General features: G+C 36.2%; 1 protein-coding gene across 6 annotated transcripts in view; it reads right to left on the reverse strand.

Moving 5' to 3' along the window:
- Nucleotides 1–2,845: 2,845 nt before the first annotated feature.
- Nucleotides 2,846–20,801, reverse strand: part of VPS50 (VPS50 subunit of EARP/GARPII complex) — a 133,150-nt gene continuing 115,194 nt past the window's right edge. For 3 of the 6 annotated variants that reach the window (XM_072784172.1, XM_072784170.1, XM_072784174.1), the window contains 6 exons: nt 14,652–14,800; nt 13,549–13,645; nt 12,326–12,484; nt 8,042–8,163; nt 5,865–6,054; nt 3,585–5,224 (listed from right to left, as the gene is read on the reverse strand). In XM_072784172.1, the coding sequence (XP_072640273.1) occupies nt 5,066–5,224; nt 5,865–6,054; nt 8,042–8,163; nt 12,326–12,484; nt 13,549–13,645; nt 14,652–14,800 (876 nt within the window). In that variant the 3' untranslated portion in view covers nt 3,585–5,065. Of the gene's footprint in view, nt 3,558–3,584; nt 5,225–5,864; nt 6,055–8,041; nt 8,164–12,325; nt 12,485–13,548; nt 13,646–14,651; nt 14,801–20,801 lie in introns of those variants that run through there. The other 3 variants (XM_072784171.1, XM_072784169.1, XM_072784173.1) reach the window with 3 other exon arrangements.

Genomic DNA, 20,801 nt, shown 5'->3' on the forward strand with positions numbered 1-20,801 from the left:
TCATCAAAAACAAAAAGCAAAACAAAAAATGTTCTAGATAAATCATATCAATAAAGTACCAAAATCTCAGAGAGAGACTAGTTATCCTTCTTTCCCAAATTCCTGCCCCTTCCCTCAACATCTCTAGAAATAAAAGAGAGAATTTAATTATGGATTTGTTTTCAAACTGAAAAAATGATGCAAGTATCCTCAGCAGTATTCACAAAAGGATGCACCAATCAAAAAAATTATATCAGAGTTAATGGACTGTTTTCCCCCAATTATTTTTGAACCACTTAATAATTCTCACGTATAAAATCTGACATTGGGAGTGTTGTGCACTTTGGACATTCTGATGGCCTTTAAAAATTTGTGGATGATAAGAATTGAGCAAATATTTTCCATAATACTAAAAAAGAAAATATGCAGAAAGCTTCAATGATCTTAATATTTATAAAGATCATACCAGAGTATTAATAATTTTTTTGTCATTAAGCATTCTCAAGAGTTAAGTACCATTTGTTTTAACTACTAAGTGTATTAAAATTACCCATAAGGATTAATATAGAAATATAAATATTTTTCATCTGGACTTCTTGATTTTGCTCTGGGCACAATTTGTATTTCATCTTCAGGTCCAATTATTCATTACAAAAGATAACTATGCTTTCAAAGTGAATTGAATTACAAGTCCTTTTTTATGACTACATTTCAGTGAGCAGGTAAAGCAGCATCTATTCAATCTAACTTAACGTTTCACTTTAGCACTCAGCTAAATAGAAATTTTCAAAGGAAATTATGCTTAAAGATATGGTAAAATACCTTATGGTCCTGGCTTCAAGCAAAATACTGTTTCATTTTGTAAGTTGAGCAAATGAGCTTACTAGTCAAAGTGAACTTATAAGATCTCTGTGGGGGCTTTATAAAATGAAGCAAACTCATTCATATGATTACTATATATCTCCTTAGCATCTTTTAATGCAAGACAATGCATTTATAGAAATCATCATTCTTTTTCAGGGGATGCTATTTTACTATGCTCCCATATCAACTTAAATCTTGAATTTCATAGGACATTTTCACATAAAATGTCAAAGTTAAGGAAAACTCAGACACACAAAAAATTTTTATAATAGTAAAGATTTTGGAACACAGGTAATTCCACTTATATTCTCAAGCTTTTCAATTCTATTTATCTTAAAACTAGTCTCACAAAATGTTATACGGTTATAATTCATTATCACTGCATCATGTATCTGAGAAATGTCTGGTAACTCTTGTTATTACGTAATTTCACAACTCAAGTATCCTGTTACTGTTTTGATGTTAATGAGCACTTATTAAGCTACTTTGAAATGGGGAAAAAAATAAAAGCTTTTTCAAAAGTATTTATCAAAGCAGAGTAAGAGGTAAGTTAAAAGGTCTGTCAAACTGCATGGCTGATTCCCTAATAAGTAATTCTTTTGTATCAATTCCTATCATCCTGGAAAACACTCTACCGGGCAGGTGATTGCTGTTCATACTACCTAGGGCAAACCAAACTAGAAATTAAAGAAAGCCAACTATAACATCCATGTTAAAGAGAAGAAATAAGCAGCTCCTAATCAACTGAGAAATAAATGAGACTGATTAGCTCTTTGTGTCCAGCTGAATATGTCATTTAAGCACGAGGACCAAGCTTTTTTCATATTTGTTTTCTTCCAGTGGCTGCATATGGATAATGGCTACTGGCAAAATCGGCCTTATGAGTACACACTCTAATGCCACAAGCAGACCATTACAGCATCAAGCTCATATCTTTTTATGAGAAGGAAGTTTTTCTGACAATATTGACAGTAAATGAACTACAAAGTGTAAGGCTGAAAACAAAATACTCATTGTACAGACAAACACACTAACACCCACACAGAGATATATTTTAAAAGCGCTTTGCATTATATCATGCCAGTTATGAACATCTGCAGGGACTGGCAGACACTGAGTGGCAATCACCTCCTTATTCACCTCCGTGCTTGATCACATGCCACCCTTTGCCCTCCACTTCAGCATCTCAGTTCCTGTGATAGGAAGACTCACAGAGGACACAAGGCCTGTTTCTCATGAGATGATGCTTCAGAATTCTGTGAGCTATTCATGTTACAGGTTATACCCAGTAAACCTGTACCAATACCACACAAATTTAAGAGTCTTCTACTCTCCAGTAACAAAGAACATGCAAAAAATTCCTTATCAGACAGTTGGCAGGAGTGCATGGGAAACTGACTTTTATGTCATATATGTTGATAGATCTCTGGTTTCAAAGCAAAGTACACAGTTACTAAAAACTAATTAACTGAGTTCCAAAGTTTATTCCTTGCTAGCTTACATTATTTTACGTCTGTGATACAAAGCAGATATCTAAGTAAGGTGAATATATGATCATAAACTTATGCTTGACTATTATCAGTTCTTTCCCTAAGTCAGCTAAACCAGGTTTTCCCGTCCTAAGACAAAAGCAGAATTCAAAGAGAGCAACGCTTATGTGAAAAAATGTCCCACATTTTAAAAAGGAAGAAAGGAAGGAAGGAAGGAAGGAAGGAAGGAAGGAAGGAAGGAAGGAAGGAAGGAAGGAAGAAAGGAAGGAAGGAACTAAGAAAGAAAGGAGGAAGAAAGAAAAAAGAAAAGAGAAAAGAAAAAGGGAAAAAAAATCCTATAATCACTACTCTAGGTGCTACTCAGGCTCTGAAAAGATAGACGAAACTACTTTTCACCACTGGTACCAGGACATAAGATCATTAAAATTAGAACACAACAAAAAATTCCATTACAGTTTCATAAACTCTGCTTGCTGTGGAAAAATATCAAAATTTAGTCTCACATAGGCAGATCATGTTAGAGTATAATATTTATTCAATTTCATCATTTATGATCACTGTTATAACCAAATTAACCCCAACATAAACTCTGACATTTAAAAACACAGAGAACATACTGATTTTTCAACTATTTTGCTTATGTATACTTTTCAATTTTCATGCAGAGCTCATAATTAGGAGATGCTATACATAAACCCTCTCATTTATATATTAAGAACCAAGTAGAGAGGGCAAAAAATATCAACATAAATTCATTCTCCAAGAACTGCCCATGGATGTATTATTATCACTAAGCATATACTTACAGTATATTCCTCAGTAAAATGTGTAATTGTAGTCACAGAACAATACTTATGACAAGGCAATAATATACTTTCAGAAAAATAATACAACAAATGAGACTTAAGAGTTGAAGAGAAGGACCAGAGCATATAAAAGTCATTTCAGAACACCACACAAATTTCAGTGTTTTCCACTTTCCAGTTGGAAAGTACATGCACAAAGATTTCTTAGCAGACAATAGTCAAGAGTGCATGAAAACTGGCTTTCATGTCATATGTGTTGAGAGAAGATCAATGCCATTGAGAAAAAAGAATGTATTCTTTATCTTTTAGGTCTGTCTATATCATCTATAGCAGCGAGGAGTTTTTGTCTTGCTTTCTTATTGATATGAGATCCCAGGCAAACATTTACCAGATTGGTCAGCTGCTTCGTTGAATATTCCTGCTCGAGGTACATTGGGGGGGTGAGGAGAGAGAAAAAAAAGATCCAAATTTAGTACACTGAAAGACATATTTGACCAATGCACAGAAAAGAACACGCAGATATTTAGTTTTCAGTGGACAGTGACTGAGCACTACAAGTCAGTGAAAAGCAGGGGAAATCATACTTTGAGACATGGAAGATAAATTGTTTACTGAGCTGTAATAATCATAAGGACACTGCAGGACACATTTGAAACAGAAAGGAGTAGTTTCTTCAATATGGCAAAATAATCTGCCGTGCCTATGCTTTTGTTACTTTTAAGACCAGACACTTTATGCTTGTTTCTGTGGCAGTCTTTATTAAGTTATTAAAATATACTGACCTCTCAAATTTTTAAAATGCTACTAAGTAATTATTTTCTGGCACTCTACATTTTGCAAACATTTTAGGCGAAAGAAAAAATCTCTAACCACAGAACAACTTTTCTAAGATATGACAAATGAGTAGAGTAACCAGGATCAGAAAGTTACTGGCTTTTAAACCCTCATGTTGCCATTGTAGCTAGTAAGTAAAATTAAGACTGTATGTCTTTTATGCTGTACAAATCTATTTGGTTCCCAAATTTCGGATAATGAGTTGTTAGGGTAAGAATGAATAAGGATTTACCAGAAAGGTTTGCATATTGATCTGGTTCTGGAGGATGAACAAAAAGGGTTCAGACATGGAAACAGAGTTCTATACTACCATCTAATAAGAAAAGTCACCTGTTGTCATTGGAGTTATAACCACTAAACAGACAATTTCAAAATATGAAAAAAGGTTCATTTTAAAAACTCAGAAAGCTACTCAGTTTCTGTATCTGAGCTCTGAGAGCATCTGGTAGCATCTAGTAAATTCTCTTAATCAGTCAGCATTTAACAAGTATCCACTGTCATCAAGCACTGGGCTAGACACTGTCTTAGAAGATGGGGGCAGTCGGCTCCCAAAAAAATTTCACTGAATTACAAATACCAGTTAAAGTTCTCATAAGATATTAAGCTAAAAATTTTGGTTCACTATATTAAGAGAAAAAACTCAAAAATGGGGATCATTCTTGCATCAAATAACATATGTCTAAGACCTATGCTTTATCCCCTTGGTTACTTGTCCTTTTTCCCCCAGACCCCTTCCACAGGAGTGACTTCCAAGTGTTTACAGCTTACTTTACTAAATGGATTCCAGCAACATTCAGCAGTCCATCTGTTCCTGGTTTAGTATTCTGGCTTTCAAATGTCAGAAGTCAATGGGACTAAAATGGATGACATTTTTCTCAATTCTGATGTACTGATAAAAATCATTGAAAATAATATGTACATTTCTACTTTGCTCCTAAGGATCTGGAACTGACCTACAGTGGGCACATTTACACAAAACTCAGGCTAATATTCATTTCATTTCTCTAGAGTATTAAAATCAGATAGGATGAGGCTGATAAGGCAAATATAAATAATTCCTTATTTCCTTACCCAGATGAAATAACAATCTACTTAGCTTTTACCCATGATGTTTACAGCATAAGTAAATGTGATCACTAGAGTTAGTGAAGGAATAAAACTAGGTGATAATTTTAATACTTGCCATATTTTCTTTTCTTTTTTTTTTTTACTTGCCATATTTTCATTTTCTATCTCCACATATTGCCTTACCTAGACAAACAGTAGAACAATCATATAGGAAAGCTCCCCATATTGAGCATGCTCTGGTGAAATATGTTGCATTAAACAATGCCAAAAATTCAGCATCTTAAATAACACCTAATAAATAATATTTTTCTCTACTTATCTATATATCCACACAGAAGAAAAATGACCCCATCTATACTCAAGGTAAAATCTAACGCAGGAAGAAGTTAAATTTAGTCATTTAAATATTAATACACCTAATCATCACTAATACATGTCAGTATGATGCCAATTCATTGTTGAGGACCGTAAGATTTAAGTTATAGAATAGACATTAGCTTGTGAATCACAAGACAACGTTGCTGTCTTCAATTTGTCTTGATGTTAACCAATGCCAGGCTTTTCCCACAACACAGCTGCAGGATAAACACAGCTAAAGTTCAGGCTCTGGCTACCTTTTCAGATAATTACTGTTGCAGTTTGGAGAGGTCTCAAAAGGATTTGATTATGCAAAGGGCATTGCATAGACACAGTGCAAATATGGTAAAGAATCAGCTGTTGCTTTACACTGCACTCTCACGATTTTGAATTATATAATACAGCAGACAAGAACAGCACAGAGGAAAAGGAATAGAAATCCAATGGACTGCTTTCCAGCTCTCACCCTGTGCTCTTTGATCCAGCGTTCCATGTCATTCTCAGTTAGGTAGTAGGCTTTAATATATGTCTCCACAAATTCTTTATCAGGAATGGGTCTAATATCTGTTAGTTTTTCAAGTTTCATTAAAAACTGTTGAAAATCCAATTGCATCAGGGCACGACCCTCATTACTACACTTCTTGACGTTGGCATATCTAAGATATACAATAATAATAATAAAAAAAACAGAAATGATAGGATGGAAAAAGAAATCTGTAGGTACTTAAACTCTATTTTAACCCATATCTCGACAGATTCTCCAGAAATGAGAGGATTATAGGAAAAAGAGCACAGGAGTCTTGTGTTAGAAGGACTGGGTTCAGCGGGGGCCCCAGCACTCCATACTCATTTTACCAATGGGGCCTCAGCTTCCCCGTTTGCTAAGCAAAGAGATCCACTAACTGCTTAAGTTTTTGGCTGCTCTACAGTTCTCTCCCCCTGTCAATTAACATAATTATCTGTAAGAAAGTAAAACTGGTATTCCCGGAAATCTGGCTGCCAAGATTATTTATAAAAACTAAGCTATGGGGATCCCTGGGTGGCGCAGCGGTTTGGCGCCTGCCTTTGGCCCAGGGCGCGATCCTGGAGACCCGGGATCGAATCCCACGTCGGGCTCCCGGTGCATGGAGCCTGCTTCTCCCTCTGCCTGTGTCTCTGCCTCATTCTCTCTCTCTCTCTGTGACTATCACAAATAAATAAAAATTAAAAAAAAAAAAAACTAAGCTATGAACACTCCAAAGTAATCTTAGTTTCATAAAACTGTTCAATATTGTAACTGCTGGATGCAGAGGAAACAAATGCAGTAATTCCCCCATGAACAGTCAGCTAAACCTAAGAAATGTGTGAGCATATAAGCAAAAAAGGGACATACATAACTTGTCATACACTTTATAGACTTCTTCTGACACCCCACACTCCTGAAAACTGTGTGTTCTAGGGTAGAGTAGTAATAAGAATGTATTAACCCTAAGAGTACAACATGTGATTACTCATAAGTCAGTGCCTCAATCCTTCAATAATAGAAAACATGGAGAATCCAACCCTAAGAATTAGGCACTTCCCCTAAGGAAATTTGCCAGGAAGCTAAAGCACATATTATTTGAAGTGATCAGGCTTCTTCTTCTTCTTTAATAAAAAAGTATTTTGCACAGAAATATAACATTATTCACTTTTCTACTTTATTAAACAAATTTATTAAAAATACTTTTCAGTCATGACTATTGACACTGAGCCATTCTGTGATTTACAACGCTGTTGGTTTCAAAACAGAGTGGCAAAAGTGTTGGCGGCTTGTCACTGTTCACCTCCCCACTCTCTAATACCTTCTTCTTTATATCAAAGAAGAGCTTAAAAGAAATCAGATAAACGACAATGTGGAAATTCAATTGATGTGCAATTCCAGACCACTATGAACAGTCTTTGAGACTGCAGCTTGCTTTCCAGCAAGCTTTTATAAGCTTTCTTATATTCTAGATGTAAGCCTGGTCTCTGAGTAAGTGGGAAAATTAGTACTGATAGATCTTTAAAGTCAACATATGAAAGATTTATACAGTTTATAATGATATAATGATACCACTAACAGACAGTGGTTATGAAGCCTGATTTTGCCATCAGAAGTTCATAAACCTTCTTGGTGTTGGAAAACTATGTGAACTTAGACAAGTTATTTAACCTCCTTGATTTTCTGAAGCAAGGTTTTCTCCTTGAGAAAACAGAGAATAATGGTTCCATCAAAGAGTTTATGTTAGGGTTCAGTGATAAAATCCTGTGAGGTATTTGATCCAGTAAATGACACATGGTGCTCAATAAATGTCATGGATAATCATCATCATAATAATTATATTATAGGTAATAATAACTATTATGAGTTTAACTTTCAGATAACCATGAGATGCTACTTTCTACACTGCTCTACTAGGTGGTTCTAGGTAACCACCTAGAAAAGAAAGCTCAGATGGAGAAGGCACACTGGGGTATAAGGGTTCTTCAATTATATTCTAAAGTCAAACCTCAGTTATTACAGGATTGTCTGCTATCTATGACTTTCTCTACCTATTATCTCCAATAATGATAACATGCAATGTTTTCTATGTATTATGCTTGATCATTGAAGACTCAGATAATGCTTTCATGAAAACTTACCCTTCCACAATAGTTCTGTTGGCCAGCCGTATACAGTGTTCCCAAAGTATATTAGACACGGGCAGAGGTATCCGAACTCTCTTAGAAACCTCATTTAACCTCCTGTTAAATTGCTCAAATTCCTAAGAAGACAAAAATCATGGCCATATGTGAATATAATTATTTTTTTTTAAATATTTTTTTAATTTTTTTATTTATTTATGATAGTTACAGAGAGAGAGAGAGGGAGGCAGAGACACAGGCAGAGGGAGAAGCAGGCTCCATGCACCGGAAGCCCGATGTGGGATTCGATCCCGGGTCTCCGGGATCACGCCCTGGGCCAAAGGCAGGCGCCAAACCGCTGCGCCACCCAGGGATCCCCCATATGTGAATATAATTATAATGTCACATTGCTTTCCAATCTTACCAGCAAATAAAAAGATTTAGAAAGACTCAGAATCAAACCAAGTAAAACAAAGAGAAAGCAAAAGGTAACTTGAACTTAGAATGAAGAGGGTTTTTTTTTAAGTATATCAAATTGAATAAACTATGTTGTGATACAGAGTATACTACATTTCATCTCAAAGGAGATATATATCATTAACAGATTAAACAATGCTAACATGTTCAAATGCTTCTTCATCTAAAATTTTTCCACAACTGTCGGCATGGATTAAAAGAGCGTAATAACCTAACATGTCTTTAAAATTATCTTCAAGAAACCCAGGTTAAAGAAATATTTTGATAAGCTTTCAACTCAGAGTGAATCATGAACCATTTGTAATTTAAGGCTATACTCACTCCTTAGAGAACAATTGGATAAATTATCCTCTTTCCTACACATTCTTTACAAGTAAATATATTATTATATTCTGAATGATTTGAAAGTCATATAATAGCTGCAAATTTTAAATACAGGAAATAATAAAACAAAATACTTCCTGTTTCCTACAGGAAAACTGAGTATTTTTATTACTTATTAGTAACTTTTATGATACCACTCCACTAAAAATAAAAATATATGAAACTAACTTAGACAAATCCTAACAATTACATGAGAGCAGGGCAGCCCAGGTGGCTCAGCGATTTAGCGCTGCCTTCAACCCAGGGTGTGATCCTGGATACCAGGGATCAAGTCCCGTGTCGGGCTCCCTGCATGGAGCCTGCTTCTCTCTCTGCTTTTGTGTCTCTGCCTCTCTCTCTCTGAGTCTCTCCTGAATAAATAAATAAAATCTTAAAAAAAAAAAAAAAAAAGAAAGCAAATGGTTTACCCTTCAATAAATGTACTTCTAGTTTCTTTGGACTATTATCATCTAAATACATTAATTTACAAAAGTAAATGCTATCGACCCTTCCTTAACAATACGTTTCGGCAGCCCTGGTGGCACAGCGGTTTGGTGCCGCCTGCAGCCTGGGGTGTGATCCTGGAGACCTGGGATCAAGTCCCGCATCGGGCTCCCTGCATGGAGCCTGCTTCTCCCTCTCCCTGTGTCTCTGCCTCTCTCTCTGTGTCTATGAATAAATAAGTAAAATCTTTAAAAAAAAAAAAAAACAATACGTTTCAAATAAATTTAATAGGTTTAAAAATGAGATTTTTTTTCTTTAGTTTCCTCAGCTACACAATGCTTAACAAGTCAAGACTGATATGTGTTCAAATTCTCTAATAACATACCAGAGGGAAAAAAATCTAATATAATCATCACCACTCAAGCTACCACATGATTACTTATTATCCTTTTCCTCTTTTGCTAATCACAATTTTTTGATGATTTATTTTTGACAGTTAATTGCTTTTAATTATATGAAAAAGTGAATTTTAAATCCACTAAGCTTACTTTTGAAAATCAAAGTTAAATAAGTATCTTTATCCTCTTCATGTTATGAATCTAGTAGAACACTAGTATTTGCTATTGCATTTATGCTTCACTGCAGTAAACTCTGCTTTAGATTTCCAGTCACGATTCAGTATTTTCCACTAATATTTAAAAAATAAAGTTATATCCTGGACCACCTGGGTGGCTTAGTCACTTAAGTATTTGCCTTCTGCTCAGATCAGGATCCCAGGGTCAGTGGGGAGCCTGCTTCTCTTTCTTCCTCTTCCCCTCCCTCTCACTCATGGTCTCACTTTCTCTTTCTGTCTTAAATAAATAAAATCTTTAAAAAATATAAAGTTATATGTTAACTGTAAACAATGTCATTCTACTCATTGCTAAATTAAATGTTCAAGAATGCTTGTTAAATGAACAATAAAAACACTTCATTTTACTTAAGATTTTTGGAGGCCAACAAATGCAGATTGCTTTTTACCTAAAGGTTTAGATTTGGAAAAGTAATAGCATGAATAGAAGTTATATAAAAGCTTTCTTAGGAAAGAAGGTTTGAAACTCCTAAAAACTGGGTTCATGTTAATAATCTGAATAACATTGGTTCTTTCTTACAATATTAATGTTTCTTATAATTAAAAATAACGAGGGGCACCTGGGTGGCTCAAATTGGTTGAGCATCTGACTCTTGGTTTTAGCTCAGTCATATCTCAGGGTTGTGGGATCGAGCTCCGTCCAGCTCAGTGTAGAATCTGCTCGAGACTCTCTCTCTCTCTCTCCCTTTCCCCGCGTGCACACATACACACACACACTTTCTCTCTCAAGTAAATAAAATCTTAAAAAAAAAAAAGAATAACCAAAGCAAGTAGGCTCCTTTAGAATACATATTCACTGAGTGCAGAAATCTTTCTTCTTGCATCCCTATGAGTACCATGGTTAGCATGCCATTAAAAAATGAAATCAACTTTTCAAAAACAAAATTGTTTAAAAAAAAGATGCATGATTATTTATAAATTATATTTGTATCACATTCCAAATTAAAATTCCCAATTGAAATATCATGGGGGTCCTAGAAATCAAAGTTCTCCCAAGGTGGCAATTACAGAGCACCTTTGTCACTCACCCCTCAGACCTGACACTAACCCCTAGACACTGCTAACTGATCTTCCACCCTTAGTTCCCAAGTCTGGGGACAACCTTGCAGTCTCCATCACAGAGCTCAAAAAGGTACCAGGCAGAGAGATGAATTCCACTGCTGTTTTTTTTTTTCTTTTAAGATTTTATTTATTTATTCATGAGAGACACAGAGAGAGGCAGAGACATAGGCAGAGGGAGAAGCAGGGAGCCTGATGCAGGACTCAATCCCAAGACTCTGGGATCATGACCTGAGTCAAAGGCGGATACTTAACCACTGAGCCACCCAGGTGCCTCCTGATATCTATTTTGATCTTTGGCTTTGCTTATTGGTTTGCAAGTGTCCCCAACTACCATCTGTTGCCCTGGACTAAGCAAGTAAAAATGTTTGTGTGAACAAGATAAAAGTCAGGATCTTAAGAAGGGCCAATTTTCTTTTCACTGACAAATATGAAAAATAAGACTTTTCTGAAAGCAGTTTTCATCTCCTCAGATGCTCTTTCCTCACCTGACATACACATGGCTTATCTCCTGGCTTCCTTCGGGCCTCTACCCAACTCTCACTTTATCAGAATCCTTTTCTGACCACACGTAAATAAACAATATTGCCCCTAACCCACCCCCTGCCACTCTCTATCCCTCTTCTGCTGCTTATTTACTTGTTCACAGGACTATTCATTATCTGACATATTTTATCATAACTTGTTTCCCTATTGGCACATAAATTCCTTGAGGGCATGTAAGTTCCTTAATTCACAACTATGTTGTCAGCACCTAGATCAGTGTATTGCACGTGTCAGGTGATCGACAAATATCTCCTGATGCATAAATGATTAAAAAAATGTACAATTCTTCCCAGAAAACTTTTATTTTATTTTCTTTTATTTTTTCCCAGAAAACTTTTAAATGTGAGTTTTAAATGCAAAAATTTTGCATGACATGTTGCAAAAGTAATGTGATTTCTGGAAATAACAACAACACCACCGAATCATCAGGGGCCTGGTCTCTTGGTAATAAATCCATATAACTACAGATATAACTTCTAATAAATAGAAATATCTCTTGTCATCATAGCCATCGTTATTGAAATTACTTAATATGAAAGTCAGCCAAGGCATGCCAATCAAACTCTAATTCAAGACAGGATATTAGTGAGCAAAAACAAAAAATTTCTTGGGTCTTAAAGAACACAAAATTCAAAAAGCAAATCTGTTCCAATTCAGGGGCTTTAATATCATGATGTTAGAGATGTAATAACTATAATCTCACTACTTGAGAGCAAGTACAATGACAGGAATAGTTTTCCTGGTGGACTCATCTTTAACAAAGGCCTTTCTCGCGTACTTGCCTTTAGCAGTGCATCTACATAGATGTTGTGCTGTGACATAATTTCTTTTACATCCCACTTCACATTAGCCATTAGGAGCAGCATCTGTTCATAATCAATAGCTTTACCGGCTACGATCCAATAAATTGGTTTGCGTAGTTCACTGGCAGTTGAAACTGTCTGAAATAAATTTCACAGAAAGGAAGACAAATATTTACTAAAAGTATCAAATTTATAAAAAATATTTTATGCCTATTTCTAGCATACATCACATCTAAAAATAAAATATATATACTATATATCTTGAGATTTAAATTACGAAAACACTTTTGTTTCTCGGCAAAGGTCTCAGAAAACATAATTTTTAGACATACAACCAACTTGAGGCCACTGATAGCATAACAATAAAAGAACCATGGATTTTTCAGAGATGAGCAAATATTTCTCATGTTTGTTTTTTTTTTTTTTTTTCACTTCTCTCCATTTCCACTCCAACTGCCCCATCTCAAGATTTCATCATCTCTCAACTGTATTTCTGTAGGATCCTTCAAGCTGGTCTCCCTGCCTGGAGGCCTGCCATCTACTGCTGCCAACCACTCTTTCTAAAACACACTGTCACACCACTTAAACTGTTTCAGGTCCTCTGGGACCTTCCCAGTACTCTCAAAATAGAGTCCACCTCCTGGCTGAGAGCACCATGACCATGCGGCTCCTGCTTTATTACTCCAGCCATCTCTAGCACCACTAGCCCTCTTCTCTGCTGTGACAATCAGAGTTTTTTTCCCCTCAGCCACTTACATGCACCATGCTTTCGCTCACTGGCTGGTCTTCACAGAAGCCATTCCCTTAGTTTGGAATATATTACCAATGTAGCTGGCTGCTCGGTTTAAATATCCTTCCTCTAGACAGTCTTTCTAGGCAACCTTTTCCTCCCTTCCTTCTCCAGCCAAGATTAAATACCCTGCTGCTGTTTCTTTCCTCTTATCATACTTTATTGTAAATAGTTTTTTTTTAATTGTAAATAGTTTTAATGGGTTCTCTCTCTCTCTCTCTCTCTCTCTCTCTCTCTCTCTTTCTCATTAGACTAAAAGTTATGCAAGGTACTCAGGAAGTATTTAATACAAGAATTCATGAGTGAATAAGCACATTCTAATCATTCTCCTGGAATTTGGAGACTGGTCATTAGTGAAAAAACCCAAGATAATGTGCTCACAACTGAAGTGACATCCAAGAGTATCTCTGACCTGAGAATAAAACTGCTGGAGAAAGGGCTTTTTGACTGCAGGCATCACAGCATCCAGATGAGGCTGAAGGAACTCAAACTGTTCAGCCAAGAATACCCTAAAGGGAATAAATAACCCACCATGAAAGCAAAGTGCAGGATCCACAGCCTGTTAATACTTTTATATAAGTAATCATTAAGATCTCTAAGCAAAAGTTCAACCATTACAGTTCTTTTCCACTTGAGTGAACTATCTGGTAGTAGCTCATTTACAACCTACACGGAATGTGAGCAGAGGTGGAAGAAGGGTAACTTCCAATCAACTGCTCTGGGAACCACACGGTGCAGAGCTATGCTGTTCTGCAGGCAACACAGGGGCACAGACCACATGAAAGACTGAAGAAGAAATACAACAGTATTGTTTGCAAAGATTTCCTGTAAAGGATCCCATTAAATTATAGAGAACAGATACTTGAATTCACAGATTTAACATCTGGCATTTCTTATAAGTAACCTCATGCAACCAACCGTAACTTGGCTGAGACATACATGTGAACTTCCGGTCAGGAGGCTGGTGTGCAAGAGTGTAAGTCATTTGCCCGGAGGACTGCCAGCAGCTGCCCTGTTTTTCCCTATGTTTTGTTATGTACACAAAAGCTCTTAAGTTTACTGGACTACATTTTATGGAAGATCATGCGCTTCACCCGTATTAAAAATTGGAGGATTTAATAAAGGTCAAGAAGCATTCTTGCTGATGTGAAGGGCTGACTATATTTAACACTAAACTGACAATGTAACTAGTTTCTTCAGAATCATAATTTAATAGGAAAATATAAAATATGCTATAGTTTGTTTTTTTTTTTAACTTTTAACTTTAAAGCATGGATCATGTTGCTCAGGACTGAAACCTAAAAGATTTCCTTTCTTCCATATATGTAACTGAAAACCAACCATGCAGTTTTAAAAATCGATTGGTAATCTATTTTAGGACACACTCCTCAGAAATACATTAAGTGACACTCAGAAGTGGAAGATGGATAAAGCTAGAAATCTAGTTTTACAATGCCTACTTTTATAACTTTTCTTAAATACTTAAAGGCAAAGCAACTGTTTTTAAGAACTTACAAGGATTCTGTGGCTACCACTCTTTCCGCCAGCCCATATAATGTATCCCCAGATGTCAAAACCACTAGGTGACTGAGGTGTGGGCTTGGTACCTTCTCTTTTCTCTCTTCTGCTGCGGTAAGGGTGGCAGTAGGATCAGCTGAAACTTCCTGAAATACAACACACAGCCTGAAATCAAATCTAATAGCAATAAACCATGTGGTTTTATAAAACTGGACCTATAATTAAAACACTTTTAGGCATACATGTTAATTACATTTAGTTTCTCTTCTTTCTTTTCCTTCTTTTATATTTTCTAACTGCTGGAAATTTTCTTTTTATACTAAGTGAAAATGATCCAGCTCCACGTGCTATTATCTGCACATGACCTAAAATTGGCCAACACAAGCCATCTTTATGAATTGGCAGATGTTTTATAGAAACAATAGTGAGATGCCCCTCAGGAACCTGTAAATGAGAAAAGAGAGCCTCTGGAGGATTGAGCTGGTACATTCCAAAATTATGATGTGATTAACCATTTCACATCCACACTTTAATCAAGGTAACTTTGGTATAATCTCAAGAAGGCAGGACTAGAATGCATTTATAAACTGAAACTGACCTAACTGCATTGTAGGTGTCTGGGGCCACATTACTAATGGTTAATGAGAATAAAAGAAAGGGATGCCTGGAGAGCAGAGTGTATTGAGCTTTAAAAGATCTTCCAAGAAAACTGTGGAACAAAAATTGGATACAGACAAATCTAAAAGTATACAAAATGTAAATTTAGATTATTTCTTAAATCAATTACATAGTCACACATCTCTAACACTTGCCTTATAAATGAAAAAGACATCAAATGCACAGGACTCTGGAAGCATAACAGGTTTATAAATTTAGCAAAATGGAATTAAAACATTGCAAAACTTCCAAGTTATAAAATACTTTTATTCTTCTTTAGTTTTTTTTTTATATCCTATCTTCTACTAAGGATATTATTTCTCTTCAATCTCTAATTACTTAATTAGCATTTAAAAGTTTTTTGGGGAACTGTACTTTCTCTAAGGGAGAATCAAGATAAGGAAGCTATGCAAGTTAATCAATGTCACTGCTCCATTATTTACTTCCTTCTACTAAAACAGAAATCACCCTCTACTGCATACACACACACACAATGTCACAAAATTTCATACTGTTTGGTACCAACTGGTTGCCTGTGCTATTTCATTTAATGCTGGTGGTTATGTAATCACTATCTACCACACTACCCAAGTTAGAAACCCTGGATCATTCATGCCTCCCCACCCTCATCATGCCTAAACACACACTCTCCTTTGTTTCTTCCCCCGTCACTGGAGCTTCAGGACCAAGGCCCCACAGCATTCTTAGCAGGGTTAATAGTCCCTGAACTGAGACTTTTCCCTCTGGCTTTTCCTATTTCTACTTCACTCTGCACACAGTTCACTGGCTGATCTTTCTAGAATATCCAAGTGGTCCTTCTAAAATGAAGATATGATCACACCACTCCCCAGTTTAAGTCTCAATTAATTATCCATCCCTATGGACAAAAGTCTAAACTTGTCACCATGATATTACTCCTCTACAGTGATACCAGCTACCCTGCCAGCTTCATTTCCAGGCAATCTTCTATGCCCCTAGAGTCTAAATGCATTGGACTACTGTTATATCTGTCTTACTGACACTCTTATCAGCTCTCTGCTCCTTGTCTGCCTAGCTCTCTACTCCTCGTTTTTTAAGTCTGAGGTCATATTCACCTCCTTTCTATAACTTTCTCAGTCTCCCAAAAATTAGTATCTTACTTGTGTTAATGCGTTAATGCTACCTACACATGTACCTATGTCTTTATAGGGCATAAAGTGTACTTTGTCAGTTGCTTCCTGATCCCTCCACCTCTCTCTGAGTTCTTGGGAGGGTTGAGATCAATTTCATCATCTTTATACCTTAAGACTTTGGCATGCCTTCTGGCATTGGCAGGCCATCAAACAGTTCAACTGATGGATATGATAAAAGAGTCTTTACTTTCCTCTATTAGGCTCTTTCAAGCACATTCCAGTCAGGCTTTCATCTCCCTATTCCAAAGAAACATTTATCAAGGTCCTCAGTGGCATTCTATGGCCAAGTCCAATTGTTAGTTCTGATTACCCATTTTATTTAACCTACTGTAGCATTCTACATGGCTATTCTTGAAAAACTTCCTTTGCTTAGTTTCCAGAGTACATACCCCCCTAGTTTTCTCCTACACCATGAGTCACCTCTTAGATTCCTTTGCTGGTTTGTCTGCCTCTCCCTGACCTTTAAACACTCGAGTGTCCTAGAGTTCAGTCCTCAGTCTTCTCACTCACATTTCACTCACTAAATGATTTCATTCCCCATTTTAAATAACATCCTCATGCCCAAAGCTCAAAATTTACATGCTAGCCCTGACCTCTCTCTTACCCTCAGTTCATTTAACATATCTGAAAACTGAACTCAAATGTGTCCCTCCTAAAAGTCTTTTCCATATCCAGCAATGTCACCTCCATTCTGCAGAAGTTAGGTGTCATCATTGACTCCTCACTTATGGATGGGTCTACCTTCAAAGCAGATATAGAATCTGACCATGTCTCACTACTACTTCCTCTAACACTGGTACAAGCCACCTACCTTATCTCTTTCCTTAACTGTTATGCAGTATAACCAAAATAATTCTATTTTACCTAATTAAGTCAGATCATGTCAACTCTTCTGCTTAAATAGCTTCTGGTCTTCTCAATACCTTCTGGTTTTCCTAAGAGTAAAGTTCAAAGGCCTTATATGGTCTAGGGTCTGGCTACCTCTTTGATTTTATCTATCATTAACTGTCTTACTGGCTTCTTTCTAATTATACTCACCTCTGTGCTGTTCCTGGAATAGGCCAAGCATGGTTCCATCTCAGGGCCTTTGCACTCCTTGTTCCCTCCACATGAAACACTTTTCCCCAAAATATTCCCTCTCTACTAGAAAACAAGTTGCACATAAGTAGGGAGTTTTGTCTGACTGTCCTCTCCTCACCAAAATTGTATCCTCAACTCCCAGACAGAGTCTAGCATCATATATAAAGTGTTCAATAAACAGACACTAAATAAATGTGAAATAAATGAATTCTTATTCAGGTGGCTTACTCCTATTTCTTCCTTCAGGGATTTACATCAATGTCACCTTCCCAGAGAGGGCATGTGTGATCACCTAAACAAAATCATACCCCTTCTCTCCTCTTCCCATCCTTTCCTAGTTCTTTGTAATTCCTGATGTGATCTGACATTAAATTGGATATTCATTTATTCCTTATCTGCCTCTTATACCAGAAGGACCACTCACTGATCTTCTACAAAGTACTTCATCACTTAAGGTGTGTTTGTTGAATGAATTAATAATAAAGATAGCTATCTGTATCCCTTGAGTCTTATACTCTCTCCTCACATAGCTCCCTGCCTTCTATCTACTTCCAATACCCCCTATAATACTCTGTATTTTCTTCTTGGTTCAGAGTTATGCATATTCATCTCCGAGCACATCAGTGGATAGTGAGGAAGAGAACTGAAACCCTGAAACAAGAAAAACTAATAAAGGAATTAAAGGAAGAGTTAACTCACTTGGGCATAATGGCTAAGCTCACCAAAGTGGTCCAATTTTGTAGGAATAGGAATAACTCATAAAATCATAGAAGAAAACTTATCTATGCTCATTTAACCTTTACATTTTTTATACATTCTGAGTAGCTAGCTGTGAGCTTCAGATTGAACCTCTTTCCAATACGGAACTTATAATCCTTTCTGTCTTATACTTCTGCATGATAGAAAGTGCTTTGTTGTGATGCAGCCAAATCTACCTCTCTGAACTATTTTCTGAGTAGAGACTTGGAGAATTATGCTCTACAAGTATATATTAAGCATCAAACATACCCTCTTCTAAAATATTTTGTAACTGAGCACCTGAGTGGCTCAGTGCGTTAATCCCTGTCTTCAGCTCAGGTAATGATTATCAGGCTCCCAAGATCAAGCCCCACATCCATTTATTGGGTTCCCTGCTCAGCGGGGAGTCTGCTTCTCCCTCTCCTTCTGCCCCTCCTCCCCAACTCATGCTCCCTCTCTCACTTGTGCTCTCTCTTAAATAAATAAAATCTTTTTTAAAAATAAAGTAAAATAAAGTAAAAAAATATATAGTAAAATAAAATATTTTGTGATTAAACTGACAAAAACTGGTGAACTTTCTGCCAATATTGCACTCAAAATATCTCCAAGATAACCATGAATATTACACATTTATAATAGCAGAGTTACTTTTGAATTTCATTATTTTATGATTAGTATCATTCTCTCTATATATACATTACATATACATATAAAATTTATTTAAAAACTAAAAGATTCTGTGAATGCAGATACTAATTAATTTGGGATAGAAGAGGGAGGTGGTGCTAGAAGGTGGTAGAAGGCAAGGAGAGGTTCTATCTATAGCCTGAGAGAAATTAAGTTTATCTCTGGGTATGACAGGAAAGGCCATAAGCACTCACCCACTTCATTCGTCCTTACCTACTCCTTACCCTCCTCCACAACAAATGTGCTGAACTCCTTCCTTACTGAGCTCTTTCATAAAAACATTCTTGCAGTGATCACTGCAATTGCTGCCCCAACTTCAAAGGGTTTGCATTAGGATGCCATTCTTTGTTTCTAGTTAATACTGGCATTTTAGGCATAAAAATTATGGTAATTATCTGCTTAAAAGCTAAAGTCCTGTGTTTACATTAGGGAAATATGCTTGAAGAGAGTCACAAAAATGTCAAGCTGATATAAATAAATGGTATGGGCTTATGGCACACGTCAACAGAAAAGCTCCTAAAGAGGATCAGTGTTTCAGATTATACCAGTACAATAAGGAAAAGATATAAAACCCTTTGAATACTTTGAGAAATAAAACCTTAATCAAAACCTTTAGTTTCACAGTGAAAGCCACAATGCTGACACTAATAATTTGCTACTATAAAGAGAAGCCATTTTGTGGACTTTTCTGGGCTGATTTAAAATATTTTTTTATTATCAAAGATTTTAAGTTAGCCAAAGATCTTAAAGCAAAAAACTTAGCATCACCAAGTAGATAACTAAAAATTCTCAGTTCTGGTACCACTATGACTTACACCAGACTCCTTTTCTTGAACTTCTATTTGATGTGCCATATTTTCTTATTTACATTGAATATATACGATAAATGATTTCAGGTGGCATTAAGACCTGTAATGATTCCATGATACCTTTTACAGCTTGAAAGGGAAGCAAAACTTAGAAAAAATATATGGAGAAAATGAAATTACCAGAAATGTGCTTATTAAACTTTTACCTAACACATAGGGGAAATAGAGGAGAAAGTACAACTTTCATCTAGTGGTTCCAGATTGATTAGCCTATAAATTACTTTAATGGCCAAAGAATGTATTGAGTACCAAGAAACCAATTAATGTTCTCTGCCAACATAGATGCAAATTAATGAAATTAATGAAGTGAAGAAAAATTAATATACCAGCTTTACAAAAACCTGAGATCAAGGTCTAGCAAATGACAAATATATTTTCTAAAATAATAAACCAATGCTTATCAGCATGAGTAATAACTGAACACATAAAACACAGGAAACCAAGAGAAAATTTGAGAAAAACTTCTGTATTGCTACAGAAGCAGTAAACACTCTGGAGAGACCCTGCCAAAAAGGTCAGCATGCCTCACAAACTGGAGAAGGAAGGACTGCTCACATACCCTTCCAATCCGAGATGCAGTCTTAATTTCAGAGATGGTATGGATGAGGACTTGAAGAAAATATATCTTTAAAAGACGAAGTGCCAAAGAAAAAGAGCAGGCATAGCTATCTTTCCATTTATTGGGGAGGGGTTTTTAAAACCATGTTTCTAAATCTAACTACCAGTTCTGGAAAAACTGTATCTAATAAACACAGAACTGGTCAGACAGATGCTACAGATACACTGTTACCCATTGATGGGCAGGAACTGGTTTGAATAACTAGTTTGGTCCCATTGTTTATTCCATCATGATACTTCATTACACACCAGACAGCAAAACCTGAAGCATCAAATCCATGCCTTAAGGATCAAATTTGGAACTGCAGTTTGACAATCATTATAAG

The sequence above is a fragment of the Canis lupus genome, chromosome 18 (genome assembly GCF_048164855.1).
Source record: "Canis lupus baileyi chromosome 18, mCanLup2.hap1, whole genome shotgun sequence".
In the NCBI taxonomy this organism is placed as follows: domain Eukaryota; kingdom Metazoa; phylum Chordata; class Mammalia; order Carnivora; family Canidae; genus Canis; species Canis lupus.